Source organism: Hetaerina americana, unplaced genomic scaffold, assembly GCF_022747635.1.
Source record: "Hetaerina americana unplaced genomic scaffold, ioHetAmer1.1.p SCAF_50, whole genome shotgun sequence".
NCBI classification, from domain to species: domain Eukaryota; kingdom Metazoa; phylum Arthropoda; class Insecta; order Odonata; family Calopterygidae; genus Hetaerina; species Hetaerina americana.
The window spans coordinates 3,454,448-3,478,376 of record NW_027287096.1 but is presented as its reverse complement, the minus strand read 5'-3'; the positions used below and the strand labels follow the sequence as shown (position 1 = coordinate 3,478,376).

Here is a 23,929-nt window from a genome sequence, read left to right as displayed (position 1 = left end):
CTCCGCCGCCGGGGACCCCGCCGCCGACCGACCCCCTGTTTGCGTTCTCTGCCTGCTCCCTGCAGGCCTTTCCCGCCTTCCCGGGCTTGCACCGCACGGGTCCCGTTCTCCTAGTGGGTGCGGCGGGTCTGTAAGGCGGGGGCGTGGGCGGTTGGCCACCCCCGGAGTCCGTCCTGTTGTTCTGCTCCATGCAGAGGTTTTCCGGGTCACCGTAAGGGGGAAGTCTCTCGCAAGCCATCCTCTCCGGCCATTTGAAGCCGTACTGCTGCATGAGGGGGGCGCAGCCGGCGCGGGCCCTCTCGCAGACGCTTCTGCAAGCCGGCAGTGGCTTGTGGTAGTCCTCTATGCAGATGGGAGCATACATGGAGCAGAGGAAGAACTTGAGGTCTAGGGAGCACCTTATCTCGACTAGTGGCCAGAACTGGTGCACCTCCAGGCCCGCTTCCTCCTGCGTGTCGTGGTTGAGTTCGTTGGGCATAGCGGTGAGGTTGTATCCGATGCCCCTGCACATGGGGATCGTGATCTCCTCGCACCTCGGGTTGGAGTTGGAGGACGATGAGGAGATGGCGGGCGTCAGGGATCCGATAGCCGCTCCCGGCGATGCGACCTGGGCGACCCCCGAAGACCCGCCCGCCGACGACACAACGGACCCCCCGAGGCTCCCACCTCCACCGCCGCCGGCGGATCCCTCGACGGATGACCCGGGGCCGATGCCTCCGTCGCCCTCCGGCGAAGAGGGCGGGACGGAACCCGCCGTCGCCATGGCGACAAGGAGGAGTGTCAACGCGCACCACAAGGAGTCGCTCTTCCGACGGCCTGCCATGATTACGTACGGGAGTGAAATTTTCCAAGTGAATTTCCCGTGAAAAAACTCAAGTAGCTCGTTGAAAATAAAGTCAACGAACTTCGCTCTCCACTGGTTCTATTTACCTTTCAAAGCAACGGATCCGAAGATGACACGACCGCCACCGAAGGATAATGTTTTTTCCTATTAAACGTAGAAAAATGTCATTTATCACCCTATTCTTTAGGCATTTAAAAGTTACTTAGTTGCCACACCTATCACTGCGCACTCTTCGAGCTCTCCTCCGATGATCCCGTCTGTCTTTCCACACTCTGAAGACGTTCATTTTATTAGTCCTGGACAACGAGCGGTCCGAAAGCTGTGAGTGCACCAGATCGGTTTCGGTTCGCACGCTTGATTCCGCTTCATTGGAGACCCCGGAAAGGGGAACGGACTGGGGGACACTTCGATCGCACGGGGTCGCGCGCGAGTAGCCCGCGAACTCTACAGGGCATGTTTCGGTAATCCCTCCTCTTCCAGCACCCTTCGTCACGGAAGTTGCACCGATGATTCCGACTCAAAAAGTTTTTCTACTTAACCTGGAACTCAATTGGTATTAAAAAAAATAATTTAGTTTAGTATTGTTTGTCATCCGACCAGTGCTGATTATCCTCGGGAGACGAGAATTATAATCCTAGTGACGTCTTAGATGTCGAGTTTTTTTACTATTCCGTGATGGCGATTCACTTACTTCGGACACTCCTTCATTCCTCAGTAGAGTAAATGTTTTAGAGTTTCATCAGGGAAAAAAATCACTTGCGATTGAGCCAAGAAAAAAAAGATCTTTCTGTCAACGACGCGTGCCAAAATCTCAATTGCACGGCGTCGGAAACACACGCCCACATTCACGACCGCACACAACAAGTGAAATCACTTCACGTAGAAGAGGCGTCCGGACCTCGGTTTTCGCTTGAGTTATTACGATGCACGGTCCGTACGGTTTCTTTAGCGTCAATTAGCGCCGGCTGTGGCTGCTGCTTCAGTGTGGCGATGGTTGGAGTGAGCAAGATTACATTCTGATCCTGTTCTCATTCGCGCATTAATGTCTTGATTCACCGTTCGGAAACACAAGGACGGTAGCACCCACGTCCGCTCACTGCTCTTCTCACACCCCGCAGTTCGCGATCACTCAGGTATATAAGCGAAAGTGTTGGTCAATTGTCGCGAATTACCGTCAATAGGGGGGACTTTATGAAACTGTGTCCAACGTCAATGCCTTAGTGAAGTCGGGATGACAAAGGGAGGGATAATGCGCGCGAGATGGATTAATAATATCCGATGAAATTTTCAGAAGGGCTTGGGACTTGAAGGGGGGAGACGATAGAAGGAGATGGAAAAGGCGGGGACTCGAGAAGTAAGACAGGACGGACTGGAGCTCGGAGACAGCCGAAGGAAGGAAAAAGCACACACACGCTGGGACGCCGATGACAGCTGGCCAGCGACTGACGAATTGTTGTTGGAGCAGGGAAGAGGAGTGTTGTGCGTTCGGCGAAAGGAGGAGGGGGCGGGGCGGGGGAAGTACGTACGTGTGTGTGTGTGGAGGGGGCGAGACTGCGTTATGTGTGCGGAAGAGGGGGTTCTTTTGGGGAGGGATGGAGGAGGACGAGGGAGGGGTGGTCGATGTGACAGCGGGTAAAAGGGGGAGGAAACAGAAGGGGGGATTTGAGGGGAGAAAAACCAGCGAGACTCCCTCTCCCCAGCTACCCCTCCGCCCCTCTCCACCTCTCTCTCTCTTACTCTCTCTCCCCTTCCTCCCTCTTATGTCTGAACCGAGTGTGTACGACGGCGAGAGGGAATGGCAGGAGAAAAAAAGGGTGGGAGGAGCACGAAGGGGGTGAGGACTTTGTACTATCGGTGGGAGGGAAGTCGGTAGGGTGTGAGGATTAGGTAGGGTTCGAGAAGTGAGGTAGGATGGGGAGAGCCGCCGTGTGGGTAGCCCAGAGGTTTGGCTTCCTATATGTTTCTCTCTCCGTTGCAACTTTTTTTTAACCCTTTCTCTCTTCTATGCGTTTTCTATCCTCTTCTCCTATCTGCCTCGCTCTCTTTCTTATCCCTTAATATCCTCCTCCTTCGCTCTACTGTTTCCTCTTTGCCTTATTCTTTCTCCAGTCTCCCTCTTCCTTCTTATCTTTCCCTCCCCTCTCCTTTGGTTTCGAGGGAAGGATTAAAGAGGAGACGCGGGAAAAAATGTTTAGGGAAAAAAAACGCACGCTTGGCCCACTCGAGAGAGCGGAGCTGCCAACCAATGACGGAGCTCCCTCAACCTGCCCCTCTTGGAACTGATTCTGCAGCCTCCGCCCAATGAACACGACCGCCGGTCCTCCTCCACCTCCTCTTCTTCCCCTTGTGTATATGTGGAAAAATATCACCCACTCTACCACGATTTTCTGCTCTTTCTCTCTATCTCTGTTATTGCACCCTCTTCCTCTCTTTGACTCTCTGCTTCCTCCCTTTTTCGGGAATATGCTTCCTCCTCCCGTCCTTAGTTCTCCCCTTCCGCAGGTCGTTCCTCGTTCGCGCAGGCCTCACGTGCACGTGTCTGTCCCCACAGTCCGTGCCTCAACCCGGCGGCGGCGACGATGAAGACGCGTGTCGAGGCAACGCTCAGCTCCTCTCTCGGACTCTTCTTCCTCTCCGCGTCTTCTTCCCTTGGCCTCCTCCTCCTGCTCTTCTCTATCTCTCTGTCTCCAACCCCCACCGTAAAAACCCCTCTTTTCTCCTATTCCCCCGCGGGCCGAGACTCGAGAAGACGACAGGAACGGACGGAAGGCGGTGGAGTGGGTCGCAGTGGTGATTCAGTGGCCAGTCCACGTAGCAGACGTTATAGACGCGGGAGCCAAGGAGGCGACGGCGATGATCTCTGCGAAAAAAAAAGAAAATAAAGTGACTGAGTCGGTCCATAAAATACAGGAGCACGCACGCATGCATACTTACTCATTAAAACACATACGAATGCACAGTGGGGTATGCGAATGATAATACATACATGCAAGCATACATAAATGCGCTCTTTGGTGTACCACCACTACATAACACGTTCGTTCGGTGGTGGTTGTCGTGGAGGAGGGGGAGGATAATTGGGAGGGTAAGGCCACACGCCTGGGTGTGTAATTAGTGGGGGAGGGAGAGCGTGTGTGTTCCTCTATTCACAACCGTTGTGACGAGTCCAAATGGGAAATAAAGGGTACGATGCCCCCACACGTTATGCACGCTCGATCCGTGCTTTTAAAGTCGTTATGCCTTTTATTATTCATTTATGGCGGGAGCAAGAGTGAGGGAAGTGTTTCTTAATTTTTTTTGTGGAAACTGGAAAAGTTTCACGCTATCGCGCCCCTGTGAAGGGCCTCTCAAATATTTCTAATGAGTCGAAAACGGAAGGAATTTCACACCTGCACGATGGGAGAGAGGCGGCCGGTGATTCCCTCATTCACCGACGACTGCCACTGAACCTCTCCGGTGTGGTTCAGACGTGAACCTCGCTCAGAACGAGGTTTATTTTTAATATGATTTTTTTTATTCACAATGTTTCCGCTTAATGGCCTCAGTTCAATGCATTTCTTTTACTATATCAGCACGTCACCTTCTATAAAGGATTACAGTTTCTTTTTTTGGATACAAGTCTTTGTCGATTCCGTACCAGTTTAGGGACCGTTCTTTTGATTTTAATTAACTAGGCTCACATTCCTTTCATCTCTTGTGTTGCCTCTTGGGTCATAAAGAGTTAAAATTTTCGGTGCGCCTAACAAACCTTGGTCTTTCCGTGATCGAATAAGACTCAAAGAAATTACTGTGCCTTGCTTGTAAAACAAAGGGCGTGTCGTGTTGCAGCTCGATAAGATCGCCTATATTTGTCGTTGAGGATGGCTTGCCATCGCGCTTGCTGGAGTTGCTTTTAGTAAAATTATTCGCTTTCACAACAGGTTATTTAGGTCCGTTCCCTTCTCTTGCTTCGACAGTCTAAAATTCTATAAGCATGTCTCATTATCATATTCATAACGTATTCGTTGATAAAAATACACAATATACGTGGGTGTGCGTGTTTGTGTGTATGAATTATTTTTAGAAATTTAATATGATCCAAAGATTTCTGCCAGAGAAACTATTTAAATTTTAAATCTGAACGAACACAATGGATAAATTAAAAAACTTAATCTTCAATAATCAATAATCATATTTTTTGTAGAAATTAAGACATTTTTACGTGGAGTATGGGCTATAAATGATAATAGGCAACGTTAATATGTTTCATCGTGGGTTATACAGGGTTCGTCCGGAAAATAAGTGTACTGAGCTCAGGAAAAAAAATTTATTACACTTTTACATATCTTAAGCTAATATTCCTCAAAATAGGACCCTTGTGAGTCGATACACTTGTTCCAACGGCGTTCCCATTCCTGGAACGCTCCCGCGAAGGCATCATCGGGAACCTCTCGAAGACTCGTCGTCGACCTCTTCTCTGCCCTCCACGAACATCTTGTGCCACCGAAAGATCATATTTCTGGACATGGCTGACTCCCCGTAAGCCTGGTTAATCATACCGACAGTTTCGGTAGACGATTTCCCAAGCTTTACCGCAAATTTGATGGAATAACGCTGCTACAAAAACTTCGGCATCGCGTTCCGTGACGTGGGTCGAGCGTGGAGGTTCGCGTTAACAGAGCTCCTCACCACACCACAGCTCAGAGCCGACTGCCTTTTTCAGCGTCGCTTGCCAACATACCCCCCTCCAATCGCAGCCCGTCAGAGCGGTGCTGGGCGCGCCTGGAGCGGCGCGCCCAGCCCAGGAGTCAGTACACTTATTTTCCGGACGAACCCTGTATATCCCAGGATTTGTTTGCAGCATTTTAAAAAGCCGTCATTTTACGTGCCAATATTTTAGTTATTAACGCTTGAATAATTTTCGTATTTGAACGTTTAAATATGGTAGTGCTCATGGTTGTCAGTGAAATTAAATCCATCCGGCCCTTACATAAGTGCCGCTGCGTCAGCCGTGGAGAGAATTATGGCAGAGCGAAAAAGTACCTGTTATGATTTGAAAAAATTCGTTTCGCTACATATCTTACACACTAAATTCCAAATATCAATCAAAAGACAATGTTAGAAAAACGAAGGAATTTGCTCTCTTCATTTCTGATACTCATTACACTTTCTTATCTCAAATTTGGTCGCATTAAATATTTACCACCACATTTCCCGTGGAAACGCAAAATCTTTGATTCTATCTTCGTGCTTTTCTTGACCTCTCTGCAAGTTTTAGCAAATATTAGTGGATTCCATGCAAATCGAACCATGGAATCCTAGTTTTGATCTAGATGCGAAATAAGTGCTATCTGCTTTTTCAATGGTGGTAATGAGTGGTAATTGGAGGTATATATATATATATATATATATATATATATATATATATATATATATATATATATGTATATATATATATATATTATATTATTAGGTAATCTACCGGTTAAGGTAGGTTTTTGGATGGACACAGCTACCAAATAAAACATTTTGTGACTCCTAACAAAACAAAAAATCCAGCATACTACTGTATATCAGGTCCCTCTTCATCTCTGAGTACTTTCATCCTCCCTTCATCCCGTCCAACATCCCTATCTTGTTCCTTCCCTTTCCTCGTTTGCCTAACATTCTCCCCTAAATTACAGTCTTCAACATCCCCCTGTCGGCCAATACCCCCTTCATCCACTTTTCCTGCCTCCATAGGATTTCTCCCAACAAACCCCTCTCTTTGCCCACCATACCAAGTACTTCCTCATTTGTTTTCTTCTCTGTCCATTTCATTTTCTCCATTCTTCTCCACACCCACATTTCAAAAGCCTCCAGTCTACGTCTATCTTGCTGCTTCAATGACCACGTTTCCGCGCCGTACATAGCTACGCTCCATATTAAAGTTTTCACGAGTCTTTTCTTAATGTCCTTACTCAAAGTCCCTGTCATCAACTCCCTCCTCTTTGTGAGAGCCTCTTTGCCTAGCGCAATTCTTCTCCTTTAGTCCTTATTACTTTGACCGTGTTGGTCCAAAACACTTCCGAGATACGTAAACTGTTCTACCTGCTCTAGTTTTTACCCTCCTGTTTTAATTTTAAGCTTAGCCTTTTTCTTTCTAGAAAATCGCATAACCTTTGTTTTATTAATATTGATTCTCATCCCATACCTATTGCACTGGATTTCCAATTCACTAAGCAATGCTTGCAGCCCCTTGCCTGACTGACAAATTCGAGCTTGGTCACAAGCTCGAGCTTGGCAAACCTAACTGATTTTACGAATTCCACGCCCACAGTCTTTCCTACTTCCAGTTCTTCCCATGCTTCTTTGATCATTTCCTCTACATACAGGTCGAACGGCAACGGTGATATTGGACAACCCTGCCTTACACCTCTTCCTCGCACTGCCCATCCGGACTGCCCGTTCCCCACTCGCACCTGAGCAGTCTGAGACATGCACATGTTACGGATTAGCCTCCTATCCCTTCAATCTATTCCTATTTTCTGCAATATACCAATTAGTTTTTCCCAATTCACTCTATCAAACGCTTTTTCGAAATTTACAAAACCGGCAAATACCTCCTGGTTGTATTCTATATTCCTCTAGATTAATAATCTCATTACTGAAATGGCATCACGCCGTATCTCTCCCCTTCCTAAACCCAAACTGATCATCCCCTAAGTAATAATTTGCCCTACTCTCTATTATTTTGTTTATAATCCTGAGGTGTGTGTGTATGTGTATATATATATACATATATATATATATATATATATATATATTTATATATATATATATATATATATATAAATGTAGTAGATAGAAAGAAATGTTTTGGATTCTTTTATGCCTTTGACAAAAATTTGTGAAGGCGTGAAGAGGAAAATTATTTCTTCCAAATTTTTATTCAAATAAAACAATAATATTTATATGCCAATGACGCCATGATGTGCCATAATTGACGGTTAACTATTTTATATTTCAAGATATTCTTTTCTTTCTAACAATTTTATTCAGAGTTGAATACCGACCTATATTTAAGTTACAAGCCTTTTATAAAATTTTCGGAAGAAGCACTGCGATTTGATATTGGCACGAAAAGTACCCAAAAAATTGTATACCTACATGCAGCCAAAACGAGTGTCTGCTAATAGACACAGATGGTGTTAGTATACCTTTTTTAATTGGACAGCTGCCCCTTTAGCAGCGTAAGCCTTTCTGTATTCGAAATTCATGAAATAAAATTGGTGTAGAAATTTTGGTACCCAACGATTACCGTCTTAAAAGCAAAGCTCACAAAACCATAATCTCCCTTTGATAATCTGAAGTTTACTATACACCCTATCCGGCATCCTAGCTTCTGGGATTAGGGTAAATTGAGGTACTTATGCGTAGTCTTCTGCTCTGGTTGACAAGAAGGGTAAAGCATCAATGATTGTTTGGGTCGTATCTAGATGTCCTGATAGATGGGACCATATTGTGTCGAGAGATTTCATTTGTAAAAATAAAGTACGATTCCTCGTAATTTTTAAGTATTTTCAGTAATATAATTAACATAAAATGACAAAAAGCAACATTCATGAAGCGGTGTCTCTTTATTGCACTTAGAATATTGTCAGTATTATTAGGAGGTGCAAATAAGACCATGTTAACGAGGTAGAGGCATCGATGATTTTCGTTACTAGATCTTCTTGATGGGAGTGTAGCGCTGACTGTCCCTATCGCGTCCCTAGATTACATCGGTAGTTTTAGATCACTAAGAAGTTCACTCTCCGGCCGTGCCAGTGGGATTCGTGATCAAAATACGCTTAAGTGCAGGTGGGTGTGAACTTTCCAGGAACTTTTGGGTCTTCAAAGTTCTTCTTTTCTCTTATTTTTATTTTCGAAAGGAAAAGGCCGGGCGCTGCGAGTGTGGGATGCTCTCCTTGGCCAACCTATTGCCCTTCCCCCCTTATTTTCCATCCACTTCCTCCCAACCCTCGTTTAAAAAAGGTGACGAGAATAAGAGCGTGGTGGTTAAAAAGGTGCTAAGAAGTGGCGGGGGTGGTGGGAGGGAGAGAACTAGGGGATTGGGAGGGCGGGGGAAGAAGTAGAGTTTTTCACCGTCAGGAGGAAGGGGCACAGGAGGGTTTAGGCAGAAGTATGGGAAGGAACCGGAGGTGTGGCTACTAAGTGAGTCGAGAGGGAAGACTCACTTGGACGGACTAACGTCGGCCGCTGTGGCGACTGGAAAAGAGGGACTGGTCTGGTCCGAGGGACGTGTGGGGAGAGGGTAGAGGTGGGTGCGGGGGCGTGCTGGTTGTTTGAGCGCATAGGGGGAAAGGCTCTCGGACGACCCCTGGCAGAAGCTCCCTGGGCGTTGAGCTTTTTCGGTATGGTTTCCTTAATTTCCTTGCGCAAGCGTTGGCCCGAAAACATTTTTTCAAACCGTAAGCAGTCGAGCTGAAAATGGAGGTGGGGATTATGGGAACAGTCGTCATTCATTTGGGATGTGCCCCGTTGGTAGGGAAATGCTTAGGAGGCGGAGATATCTAGATTCAGTCCGCTACGCCGTCGGTCGGTTAATGAAAACGGCGTTTTCTGAGGTCTGAACCTTAATACGTTTTTTCGAAAAGGTCGCTTTTTTATTAAGGTCCAGTACAGATGCAGATTTATTGTACAAGCTATTACAGGTTCCGTGTGTAAAGGAAAACAGAAATTTTAAATATTGGTAAGCATTTCTTTAAGGGGCATAAAAGATTACAGCAGTTGGGAAAGTAGTTAATGCACTCTTCAAGATAAATAAGGACTCATACACGGTTAATGTAATCGGCTTATTTATCGGAAAGGACTTCAGAAAAGCCATAAATAAGTTCAAGGTTCAATTCAAGAAGAATATGTGATAGAATTAATCCGACCAGTACTATAATCTAAAGACGGAAAGGAAGACAGACGTTGAGGTCTTAAATAGGGTGGGCGAAGAGGGGCAATTGCTGGGGGGAAATTCGAAAAAAGTTAGAGAAAAATGAAACGTTGGTGGAAATATTGAAATGTAGTGATGTGTTGAAGGCCATTGTATACAAGGGAGAACGTTGTGAAAGTGGAGTAGAGGAAGGAAGACAGTAGGACTTTTTGGACAGCATGAAGGCAAGCAGAAGTTACGAAGAAATGAATAAAGAAATAGAAAGGCCCCGGTGATACTTAGAAATAAATAGTAGTTAGGAACCTTCCAAAAATGAGTAGAATACCTTGGATGATGTATTACGGTAAAATCATTCGCTCGGTATCTTGAGTTCATATTATTATTCGATCTGTATTGATTTTGCTAAGTTTTTTCGTCGATTATTATCGCTTTTATTAGATTAATCTAAAATGAAATTTTAAATGGTAATTTTTGTAAAAATAATGCATGGTTAAATCGTGAAACATGATGCAACACGATCTATTATAGGTTGGCTGCAGTAGATGGAAATTTTCCGGGTGTAAGAAATTTTTTAATAAGCAAAAATCGTAATTTGTTGTCAGCATTTTTGTCATATGCGTCGGGAGAGTATAGTGTTTTAACCTTTCAAATGGCTTTTGTGCCATTTATTGGATTTATATTAGAAAGATAACTTCCTTGCCTATCACATTTTCCTGACACGGACAATATTTATGGTGTGGTGGGTTAGAAATTTCATCGAGGGGTCACCTTAGTCAAACAATTAATATTAGCAGAGCCCTACCTAAAATCTAGAGCCCAATTTACATGCAAATTTCCATTCACCTGCTAATTAAAATTTTTCTTTTAATACTGACTAGACTTCTCATTATTTTTTATCTTTTATCCCCAAGGATCTTGAGCTGCTCACATCATATATTTAGAGTTATAGATTGCTTTAGTCAGCCCACGTCATTCTGCCGGATTATTGATGTCAGCTCTTGGGAACGGCTATTTTCATATGCCTTTAGAATAAGTGCGTCGTGTATCGTCTCATCGCGATCCCTCGTATTAGCATACAAATATATTCCGTTCAATGAAAAGTGCAGAAAAATTAAAACTCTTCCCGGCGGGAACAGGCGGAATCCCAAACAGATGGCGAGTATGCGAGGAAACTCGGATCGAACTGACGGGGAAAAAATTACATTTCCTGTTGATGCAAAAGAGGCTGTGCACAACATGGTGGAAGCGTCATGCGTGAAAAAGGAAGTGCGGGAAACAAAGGAATGGATTTCTAAATATTGGAAAGGGGAATGGAAGAGAAGGGTGGAAGGAAATAATAAGAGAAGGTCGACGAAGGACTACATCGACGAGAAATTGGACCTATCATGGCTGAATATTACATTAATGTTTTCTTTTATCGGGAATAGTAAAAAGCGCATGAAAAGTCATTTACGGTTACATATACAAGCAATATTTGTGTCTAAGCCTTTCAGTTAACCAATTACATCTGCAGTTATATGCTTTCAAAATACACGAATAACAAGGATTGAGCTGTTCTACAAATTTTTAATTGTGTTATTTTACAAATATTTGAAAATATATTCAACCAAATGTTTAAAGAGAAAACCGCAGTTAGTTAGGGTATCACTTATAAAGAAAGGAGGGAGAAATGCTTCAAAGACGGAAACACACGAAAAGATAATAGGTGATATTAACAGCAAGGTAATTGATGTTTCCGGCAGAAAATAACAAATGTGACTATTAATTCGGTGAACCAAGAGTGAATAACATCACCCTCACTTTCTGTAAGAGCAATAGTAAAAGTAATTTAGTACTTCCTGGTTGTGTCATAAAATTTTCGAGTTAATGGCTGATTATCAGGAGGTATTTTATCAATTAATTTGGGAATGATACATTTTATTTGGACACTTGTTAGTAATTATAGAATTTGGCATTTCTCATTTTTTGCATCGGGTACTTTTTTCGGGAAGTTTGTTATGAGTAAATTTTATTGGTAGTTTACCGTTTCTTTCCTGCCTCCTATGGAAGGCGAATTGTAACTACGAATTTTTAATTTTTCATCCAACCCAAGGTTTGCAATTACTTTGCAATACGTCGCATGAAATTTGTCGAGATACATATGTTTAGCCATTATATCCTTTATTCTGCTCAAGGAGCTAATATATTTCAGTAAAGGTAGGCGGTAAGAGAATTTGTTAGCTTATAATATGCCATGGTACGAGTACGTTCGCGCACTCCCTTAACACGCTGTCAAAATTCAATAAATATAGGAACAGCAGGAATAGATTGTTAAATTCGTATAAATTATTACCCTATACCATACAGATAGTCATCGTACGACTCTTAAAAAGTAATATATTTCCTGGTGGATTTGCGAAACTACTCCGTACAATATGAGAACCATTTGCCGCACACTATTGCCCAATTTATTTTCAGTTTCTCTCTACCTTAACGGGAAGGCCTACTCTATTTCTCCCTCTTCTCGGTTTACTCTATGTTTTCTCTTTTATATCAGGCGTCAACGCCCTGATACTTTTCTTAAGATTACAGTGATATTTAGCCCTACCCTAAGCCTCTATATCACTACTACAACTATAAACCGTAAACATTGTAATCAACCCTAAGGTCGGTTTAGAAGGTGATGATAAAGTTCACCCAGTACTAAGCCCGACGGCGTGTGAAATTGGCACATCAGGTTAGGGGGGGCAGGTCCTTTCCCTGTGACGGATATGGTTTCCCAGGAAGATCTGGTACCCGAAAAGTCACATAGGAGGTAGAGCTGCAGGTGCCCAGAGAGGCTTTCCAGCGAATCGAACCCGGGCCCTCCGGTCAGTAGTCTACCCCTGGACTACCGCGACCCACTCTCTCCTTTCGAACTATGCTTATATGAATAGAAAAAAATCGCGGTGTGGGGCCCAACGGGATTGCGTACAGATTTAGCGGCATTTTTCGTTGGCAAACCCACGCTTGCCTAGCGCGACGAGGGCTGGAGCCTGGAAGAGGGCGGCTACGTTTGGTAAGTTGCGTGCGTCGATGTCCGCCCGGAAAAAAGTCCACTGGTCACATCGCCGATTACTTACATAGAAACCTCCGGCTTGTTCACCGGTCGGCTGTCGAGTAACGCCACCATTGCCGCGGGTTCGCGCAGAACATGCAACTGCTGCCGATCCGGGTAGTTTAAGACTCCCTACTTCTTTGTAATCTTATTACCTTTGATTTCTCCTAATTACTCTTTATCCTGCGTATCCACTGATATGATACTATGATACGATCAAAGATGACTGAAATTCCTTGATTTAATGACACCTTATCGTCCACCGATACTTTTTGACTTCATTAACTTGCCAACTACTTTCGCATAGACGGGCGTAGGTAATCAAGATTACGTGACATAATTAAAATGGGAAACACAATTGGTAACAAAGGGAAATTTTTGATGTGGACAAAATGAGTTATTAAATAAATACGAGAATAGGGAAGAGGGAAAAGGTATCGTTCCGGCTAGCAAGCGATGTACTTATGCAAATGCGGGGAGAATGTCTAAGAGAGGGAGGGAAAAGACCGAGGGAAAGTGGTAAGGGAAACCGGAAGGGACCCGTCACCGTGGTTATTCTTTCTTTTCCGACTCAAGTCCAGCCGGCGTCCCCGGGCAGCATGTTCTTTCCGTACTCTCCCCCTCTTCCCTTTAACCCTACTCTGTAGCCTTCCCTCCCTGGTGGCGACCCGACCTGCCCCTTCCGCCTCCTGCCTCCGTTGCACCCAAAAAAAAGATAAAACCACTCCCCCTCTTTGGAACGCGAATGTGGGAGGATGATGTGGAGGAGTGGAAGAGAACAGCATGGGATTTATAAGAGGTCGGGGAAGGGAGATCGCGGGACAGCAGAAACGGGGAAAGGGGGCGTGCCAGCTGGACATCCCCGAAGCGGGTGACACCACCACAGGGCCCTTAACAAATGAAAAAAAAATCCCGGTTTTATTCCCCTGCTTCCCTAACAGAACTACTACTACTATTAGAACTCTCTCTCTCCAATTTTCTTCCTCTTTTTTTAACCGCAATCAATTGCGGGCGTTTTGGAAAGGGATAGTGGTAGTGGTGACGTTAAGGGAGTTTCCGTGCAGGGGTGTGATGGGCAGTTGGTGTGTGTTTGTGGTGTATGTGCGTATTTATGTTGAGAATTCAGGAGTGAGAAGGCAGAGGGGCACATAATGGAGGGGGAAGGTGGATGAGGGAATAAGGAGAGAGGGGAACCGATGTAGCAGAGCCTCATCGTCGTCGACCGCGTTCGATTTGCATACGGACAATGTGAGGCGATCACGGGAGTCTGCACTGCAATCAGCATCACAGGCACACAATCGGAAAGGAGAAAGGATTTTTTTTCCTCCTCGTCCTCTTCTCCCTCTCCCCCCTTGCCTTTTTTCTGTCCACCTAAACCCTCATCTTATGTCATAGGATTTAACGCTCTCTCTGTAAACTCACTCGGAGCTGAGCAGGTTCTCCCCTGCCTTCCGCCTGTCTCCCTCCCAACCTCCAGCGAGAGGTCGACCTCAGACCAATCCCGCACGCGGAAATGGGCAATATATATGGGGAAATCCTGTGTCCCCGCCGGGGATGGGGAAGTGATAAGTGAATTTTCCTCTCCTTTGTAGAGGCGAAAGCCCCAGGCGCAAAATTGATGCGTCGTTGTTTTTTTCTCTTTCTTCCGCATTCATGCTTTTCTCAGCACGGAATCGGTGGGGATTCGGTCTCGGATATCTGCCTAAATTGCAGTCGCCTGCACACATAAGCGAGGTGTGAAAGGAAGAGCGTAAAACGATTGGATATCCCTCTTCTACCACGACCTGAGACAGATGGCAGGTGGCGGTGAATGTACGCTTGGCTATTTTTTGGCTTCCATCTCCGGAGTAATACCGTAGCGATTTTTAATTAGCACCGCAAAGGGTGTTACACGACTCCATCGTCCCTGTGGTGGATCATTGCAGCTCTTGTTTGAGAAAATAAATCCTCCCATTGGTGTTCAAAGTGATCATATTTAAGGCTTTGGGGAGGGCGCTTTCCCCTTCGTTTTGTTTTGAACGCCGGAAATCCACTCTGTAGAAGTAGTACATTTTGCGGGACATTGGCCAATCGAGAGCAATGATTTAAATATTTTATACATGAAAATTCCACTAATTTACATTTTTATTCCATTAAAATAAGCGGTTTTTGTCTGTGAAATGAAAAGAATTAAGATAATGGTAGAAAAAAGGACCCTATTAAATGACATCCTCCCTTTGCTACCGATAATGAAGTAAATATTCTCCCTTAATGTTATGCACGTCTGAACGCTATTACTCTACTAGTATGGAGATAACGGGAGATTGGAAATTACGAGAGATAAGAGTGAGTGATTAACAGTGTCTGAACATAACGATGAATTTTCTCTTCACAATTGTGTCTTATGCTTATTAAATATTCCGCCGTCCAATGTAAGCCTGCATTTCAAATCTGGCCTTGAAGGCACGACGTACCCTATGAATAATTGCCACACAGAATTTTTCCTGCTCACCATTATTCATCCTGATATCTAGAGCGGTTCTTCAATCATTCTCCGGACCAGCTTCATTCAGGAATACGTATTCTATTGTTCGTTGTTTAAATACGCTATAAGCTGTTGCTCAACTGTTTGTGTTACGGTGCCCAAGGACATTAATAACAATTTGATCAGAGTGGACGGAAAAAAAACAGTATTTTACCTGTAGTAGCCTTTCGTGATTCCCAGAAAAAGCGACAGAGACAACATCACAGTCGAGTCTTTTTCGTGTTACACTGTGTGTTTATGACAAACAGTACAATATTTGAAATCAGCCGGGAGCACAGCCTTCTTGCTATGGTGTTTGGCAGGGTGTGGTTCACATACATTTCGGAGAGATCGGCTGATGTTCTTTTCGTGATTGATAGCTGGTTTCCTCATAGGAAGATTGCTTTTGCGACCATCTTTTACATCTGCGTTCAAAAATACTTAATATTTTGTATTTATCACGGTGTTACCCTTATAGATGTCTATAGTAATTTGCAACTCTTTACTTTCTCTGAAGCCATGGACACGGAACATTTTTGAGAAAACAATTAAAAATACGGTTTCATAAATATGTTTTTTGTACGAGTAGAGCCGATTTTACTTTGTTTTCTTGCTTCTTTAGGATTGCATCTTGTCCATTTTAATGACTATAGCCAATAAAAGTGAATATCACAAATAAAGCTGAAATGATTTCCGACCTTGCTTGAGAAATATGACAGAAAAGAATGCTTTACTCTAATTTGACACGCGTTTTCCAAAAAATAAAAGTGTGTGGATTTTTCCGCGATTTAATCAACTGTTGGCAATTAGCCAAACATATTTTCCTATCGAAACACACGTATAACACTGGAGAAATAAATGAAAAATCAGTGGAATTTAAATTAAAGTTCTCCACTCTGAGAAATTAAAGTACTCTAATATCTGAAAATATGCCCCTTTTCTCCATTCCTTTCTACTGATAATCATAGCCTATCCAATTCAATAAAAATTAAGCAAATGCAGGTGAAATTGACTCATTAGGTTGTCTGATTTTTATGTTCTCAGGTTTCAATAAAGTGGGTACACTCACTTTATTCCCAGTGGATTCGGAATAAATTCTGCGAACAAAGCAAATTATTACATTGCATGGAGTGTAAAAATATTACACCTATCTTGTACTGCAAAGTGGAATATATGCATTTAATATGCGCACAGCATTATTCATTTACGTCCAAAAACTATGCATGTAAATGTAAAAATTAGGCAACCTCAAATTTTCGCAAAAACTGACCATTCTTTCTGAGTTCGAGTTTGGCTTGAAGTAAAATAAGCTCGTGAAAATTTAAGATTCAAAGTCTCGCGATTTTAGATGGGAATCGTCGCTCGGACTATCAACGTGGATTCATCTGCAAATAGCGTAGTCTTTTTTTATTTTTTCAGCACATCCGAGCCTGATTTTAAAAAGTGTATCGAAAATCACGATAACCATATATTTCATCTCTATTGGTAAAATTCATGTCTCGTCTTACTGACATTTTGGAAATCTATTTTGTTTTCCGAAAATGAGACTTTCAGGAGCTAGGTGAGTCCCTTCCCCCTTTCCCTCCCACCTCATTTCTCGAAAATCGTGAGATCCCGGCGTGCCCTCAATCCTTCAAATTCAGTTGGTGTTTGTTTGCTTTTCGCCAGTACCAAAGACACCGCGGTGACGGAGCAAATGAACCGCGAGACGGAGGAGGCGGGGAGATAAAAGAGCACGTCGAGAAAGGGTGGGAGATAGGAGCAGCGACGGCAGCGGTGCTGGTGGAGTGGTGGTGGTAGACTTAAGCAAAGGCAAACGAGAGAGAACGGTTTTGCATTGTAAATTGCGCATTTTCGCTGCTTGATCACCCAGCGAAAAATGTGACCGCGGGAAACCCATGGGGGAGACGGGATGGTGGAGGGACGGAGGATTTTAATGATCGCGACCCGCCCACCACGCCTGAGTCCGCTTTACCGAAGGTTTTCGCTTTGCTCAGCTCGCTAACTCCGCACTTGATTTAGCCGTTCATTCCAACTTCTCTCTAGAGAACCGAGGATTTTTGAGTGTGAGTGTGTGATAGAGAGAGAGAGAGAGAGAGAGAGAGAGAGAGAGAGAGAGAGAGAGAGAGAGAGAGAGAGAGAGATGGGTACAAGAAGGGGGTTTTGGTGTGGTTAGCGGGGAGGGTGAGTGCAGGAAGAGGAGGTCGGTGATTTTAGAGGAGGAAAGAGTAAGACGGACGGGGGGAGGACTCACGTGTCCTTTGGTTTGAACTTAGGCTTCAAAAGAAGTGACGGGGAGGATGGATAATACCTTCCCGAAAGATCAACCTGGACCATCTTCATCCACACGCCTCCCCTTTCTCTTTTGTGGGAAGGAGGGGACAGTTTCGCCGCGTGGGCTCGTTAAGCAACGCACACACACCGTCAGCGCCGGCTCCTTCCCCTTGTGCAAGTCCTTACTACGTCTTTTTCTCTTCCCATCTTTTGTATGTCGCCTTTCTTCACCTTTTCCTTCAATGAAAACTTTGGGTTGCGCGCATCCCAAGGGGGTCTCATTAACTCCTCCTCTTTCTTAATCCCCACCCTACCCTGCCGAACGCCATGTCAAACTTCAAACCAAAGCAACATCCCTTCTCAACGCGTGATCCACCCCCGCTTTAAAATCTTTGGCTCAAAGCTTTCTTATTCTTTCACCCATTCTAAGGTCATGCTTCTTCTTTCTCTCAGTCCCTCATTTCTTCGCTCATCTCACCCTCCCCCACTTTTTTCAGTCACCGTCAAGAAACCTCTTCCATGGCTCACATTTGCCTTTTCTCCAGCGTTTCATTTTATTTTCCGGGCCTTATTTTACTTTCTGTTCTCTTGCCTCCGCCTTGTTTATTTTCTAACTTTTCATGCAGTAATCTTAATTGAAAACAGTAAATCTGATTCAAGAATGTCTGTACCTAGCAGTTCCTACTGTTCTTCATTGTAAACGATGATCTTGTCTCATAAATCAACGGAAAACACTGTTGCCAATGGTCATCTCTAATCTCTAGCTGTAGCTAATTATTTTCTATGGGAAGATTTCTCTTAAGCTTTGGTTGTCCTGTTCAACTTCTGTAAGCTCAGTGGGGGAATCAGTTTTTAAGCCAAATACATATATCTTCTTCTCTTTCCAGCGAGAGTGATTCTTTCGAGTTAAATTGCCGCATTTTAATCGGAGAGTAATTTATTATTTTAATGCACTCTAAATTTCTACTTTTAATTACTTTAATTTCCTTTGAAGTACTAGGAAATATAATTTTAGAGCGGTAGAAAAAAACTTTATAAAGCAATATTTGGTTGCTTTGATTTTCTAGCAGAATCTTAAGCACAAATTTTAAATAAAAAATGCCGTATCTTGCTAGACATTAAGGCTCCAAACTAATGATATTTACTAGTGTTAAAAATTACAGGGGATGGTAGCAGAATATGTACTAAGGCTTGTTGTTGGATAATATTTTTTCAGCATAAAAATGAGCGAATTTCGTATCTAAAGTACTAAGATGTAATATTTTCAGATGCTACTTTTTGTAGTTTCAATGGAAACAAATCAGATGCAGGTGTTATGACAGGGAGGATGCATTATCATTTGCGATTGTTTTGATGATGTCGCCTTGTATTGTGCGTTCCTTTGAATTTTCGAAACCTGCGCAAACCTGTTCGGAAAAGGTTTAACTCGATTTAGCTTAACATTTCAAATGAATCTGAACATCATTCCATTTTATCTCTTGAGTGTTTTGACTGTTTACCGTTACCGTCCTCTCACCTCGGAAACCCTACTAGGGAGAGAACTTCTTGCAATCTCTTCTTTAACTTGAATCTTTATAGTTCCATCGTTATGTTTTTTAGTCGGAAAAAGAGCTGAATGGACATGGTCCAAAAAAGGAAACTTCACACACCAATCGCTGTCCTCCTCTACCCTTTGCGAACCCTCCAATGAGAAATGACTGTCTTTCCCTTGGTATTCTGGGAATGGTTTTCTGGAATGAGGTCGTCATGGAAACCTTTCCCTCCTGAGAATTTTCGGACTTTTCCCCCCCTTCGAGGATATGCTTTTCTTTACTTTTTCACCTTAATCTTAAACTTCCTCATAGTAGCAGGATTCGTATTTCGTAGCTAGCTGGATTTCTCGGATTTCAGGGTGAGCGTGCACATCCCAGTGAGCCCAAAAAGATGAGTAAAAGTTGAGAATGACTCCATAGATTTTAGGAGATTAATCCCTCGAATGTTTATGGTCGTGAATTTCGTAGCTGAACACCTTTGTTGATTGGCCATTTCTGTTTAAGCATGCCTCTACTGTGTTCAGCATTCCTAAAAATAAAAATGTGTTCTCTATAGAAATTTTATCTCTGGATTTAATTTCATTTACGACCGCATAAATGGTGCATTGTCTCAATGGTATCGGGCTCAACCTTGTGTACGTTCATCTTGAGGAATACCTGTAAGACAAACTTTGTGAAATTTGCCAAAAATTTTTATTCTAACGGCACTACCGGTTTCAAGGTACCTGAAGATGTAACCTTTGTGATGAAACTGGTAGTACCGTATTGATTAAAATTTTTGGTTAATTTTACAATTTTCGTCTTATTCCTGAGTTATTGTCCGTAAAGCGATTGGGGGTCAACTCGCCCATTGACTGTGTCCTCAGTAATTCATGTACAGATTGATCTGTATTTTAGGCTTAAAATTTTCCAATTTGTTGGGACAATCAGCCGAAGAAAAAGCTTTAGTTAATTTACAACCGAAGTAAAATTAAAAATATTATAACTGGCAAACGAGACAAAAAAGGAAGGGTTACTTCCAGCTCAAATCTTGTATTTATGTAATTATGTCTTCACAATAATTCACATGTGGAAGTGACTCCAATTTATTTTGTAAACTCACATGCACCTCTATGCAGTGGTTCGATGAATTCATATCCATCCGTATGAAGTAGCGCTCGTGCTAGGTTCCAAAATTATAATTTGGACATGAAGATCTCCTTATACCCAAAATATTCTTTTTATCTTTTTTTATAATGGAGTGATAGTGATGTGCTTCAGAGGGATAAAGTTACCTTGTAGCAAAATACATACTTGAATGAAAGGAAAGAAAAAACTTGTCAACATTTTTGAAATACTCTCATTTACCGTGCCAAATATATTCCAACCAAGCTTACATGCTCGATGGACTTGGACGACGGCAAAGAAGTAAAATAAACGGAATTGATTGAGTTAAACCGTAATCTAGTGTATTTCTTCAAGAATTGAAAATGTTCAGTTCAAACTAGTGGAGGCTGTAATCTTGTTTATCATCCTCACGGTTTATCAATCCGAGGATTGGTTTGCATGAGTTCTCAAAATCCTCCTGTTTCCCGACGATCATTGTGATCCCGACATTAGCGATTACTGGTTTCTCATCATTCATCCTAAACCTTCCCGTAGTGTTTTTTCCGCCATATTTCCCTAAATTGTGGTTTTCAGTCAGCTATCGTGTTTCAGGTTGTGTCCACTTAGTTTCCCTCGTATTCACCTTTTCAAAACGCTTCTTCATTTGCTTTTCCATAAATTCCATCATTTCACCGCGCCACATTTCTTGAAACAATAATTTCAAGCTTTGATTACTAAATGGGGTCATTTTTTCCGGTATGAGAAAAGAAATTTCATTTATTTGTCTCGACTCTGCACGCTATGATTAAAAGTGAGAGGCTAGGAAGACCGATCAATTCTCAGTACCGCTTTTATCCTTTGTCATTGCCATTGTATTTTGAAAGTATGTTTTAGACAGACAATTAGCCCCGGGGAGGACACCTTTGACGATAGTATTCCGCACGAAAAAGTTCGAAAACACGTCCATTGCTCCATAAAAAGAAATGTTGGTAAATGGAAAATGGTATTCGCGTTTCAATGAAGGAATCCGTGGGTCGAAAACAAATGCGTTAAGCCCGATGGATCCTCTTTCTCCCCTCAATGTTACCTTTCAGCATCTCTTTGCTTTGAGAGGGATCTCTCATATTGGACGGGGGTGGTAACACGAACGCCCGGGAACAGTTCGCAGTTGAACTCGTGGATCGGCGAGCAGGAGAAGGAAAATGAGAGTTCGCCCTCCGTGCGTGAATGGACGAGGGCAGCGATCGCTTATCGCAAGCTGCTACAGGAAATTCCTTTTTCGTTGAGGTCATTCGGAGCGGAAAGTGGAGGTGGCCCAGACCCAACTCGACCAATAGGAATGCCGTCGTGCGGTCGCCCTTAAGGGTTCATTGAATCCGTGTAAACATGTGCCACGGTTTACGGGGTGTTTCCCCAAGAGACCAGCTTTTTAATATTTGTAGAAGCATTAACGGTACAGCCGCTACTGTTTTCGATGCACCTCAGTAATTAAGTAACGTGCGCTACATCTAAATAAATAGTAATATTTGAAGAATTCCTGGTAAATTTCATCTGATATTGGATACGGAGTGGACTATCTGATTTAAAAAATAAATAATGAAAGATTATAGGGAAAAAAATGCAGAACTCTCAAATGTGCATATATTAATCAATAGTTATGCAATGCCAAATAATGCAGCATTGGAGTAGCATGCCAAATGAAAAAGTGAAAAATAATCTGCTCATTAGAGTAATCTAAATGAGAGCACCATGAGATGTTGATAATACGATAGATATGGCTGAATCGGAGCAAATATAAATCGGTAATAAAAATATAATTTAAAAATAATTCCCATTTTGCTTATTAGTAAATAGATCTTTTAAATGTTACCTTGAAATATTGTCAGAGAGTAGAAAGTAATGTGTTTCCTTCATCTCAGACCATAAAATTTACATGTATGCTGACATATTTGGGGTCCGTGGACGCCTCTAGACCCAATCGTCTTCATCTTCACCCTAGATGTGTGATTTTCCAGGTACCAGATCTTCCTGGAAAACCACAGGCGGCACAAGGAAAGGAACTGCCCAACCTACCCTGATGTCTGAATTTCAAACACCGTTGGATTTAGTTCTAGGTGAGTTCTATCCATACCTATCAAACCAACTTGCGGATTGATAACTGTAACGGTGGTAGGCGTGCTTGTTGTTGTACACCTTTATTTATTTCAATAGTTCTGAACCATTAATAGATGTTCCATCAACAAAAAATGTGCTTGCGTGAAGCACTCCAAATGAGTTAAACCCTAATAAAAAGTAATGGATCAGTGAAATACTGAGCCGTTGAGTACTAGCGAGAGCTCGGGACCCCTTGATTTCACGACGGGATCAAAGGATTAGGTCCAACCAAATGCATCACGAATCAAAAAAATCACGTACGCCCTTCCTGGATCGATTCCGAAACTCACATGCGGAACGCGTGACGCGGTGCGAGGTTTCGGGAATGTCGAAGCCAAGGCTTTAAAATGAGGAGCCGATGAAGGGCCATTTAAACGGCGTGGTTATCCGACAGATTGGATTCGGATTCGATGGGGTGAAACCGTCTTTTCCAACTTCACCCGGACTTATTTTTTTTCAGGAGTCTTGATTCCGAGGGAGAGAGAGAGTGAGAGTGTGAGAGAGGTAGAGAGGGGAGAGTTGGTAGTGTGGGTGTGGGACGGGGGCGCGGCGCCACATTTCTCCCCTCCGCATTTGAAGTGGCCTCTGAGGTATGTTGATCGGTGGTTTGACGGGAATTTCGGACGGCCACTCACGCATGTGTGATGTGGATCGAGTGGCAGGAGGGGTGGGAGGATCAGGAGTGGGGGGTTGATTTGGCAGGGGCTAGGGGGGGGGGTACCCTGAAATGATGCGCACTGGCGTCCTCTTTAAAACGATTAAGCGATGTATGACGTTACACTAGTTAGGTATTCGGGCGGGTGGGATAGGAATTAGAGAGAGTGGATACCCTCAACTCCTCTTCAAATAAGAATCCATTATGTCGGAGAGGAGGGTGGTTTTTTTTGCGAATAAAAATGTGCTAAAATCAATCAAACTATATAAATTTTAACACTCTTTTGACCGGTAGAATCGCTGTTGAACAGGCGGTGATTAACGGCTTTGATTTCGAAAGCAGTGGTAGTGGAAAAACTTTATGCTTGAATAAATAATAGGTGTTCAGCATGGTTAAAATGGTTTTATCAATTAAATTCATGAACTGTGGAAGGTTAGAATGATTCTTATGGGTATGCCTGATATGTTTGTCCAAGGATTCGTTGAATGGGTGACATGATTCAAAAGACATCCGCTCGTTGTAATTACAGATTGTTTAAAAAATTCAAAAAATAAATTCCAGGGAAATAAAAGTTCTCTAATTAATGTAAATTGGTCCTTTAAATTCCATAATTAAGTCTATTTTTACTAGAAATAATTTTTACATTGATTGACAATTATTTTCCACGGTAAGCATTTATATGAATATTATTCAAAGTAGAGAAAGGGAAGACTGTGCGGATAGACCAAGCTACAATTATCATTGTAAATATGAAAATACCTCCAAACTCAAGTTTATTATCCCCTACGGATATCAGAAACCGCATTAATTTAGAGTCACGGTTAATATGTTTTACCATGATTTCGGTAAACCGAGTAACGTTATCATAGAGCGATAGTTTTTAATTCCAATTTGATTATA

General features: G+C 43.0%; 1 protein-coding gene across 1 annotated transcript in view; it reads right to left on the bottom strand.

The window, feature by feature from the left end:
* LOC139694563 (frizzled-5-like) overlaps window positions 1-763 on the bottom strand; it is a 30,216-nt gene extending 29,453 nt beyond the window's left edge. Inside the window, exon 1 of the mRNA XM_071593065.1 lies at window positions 75-763. Coding sequence (XP_071449166.1) covers window positions 75-763 — 689 coding nt within the window. The remainder of the gene's footprint in view (window positions 1-74) is intronic.
* Between the last annotated feature and the right edge of the window lie 23,166 nt (window positions 764-23,929).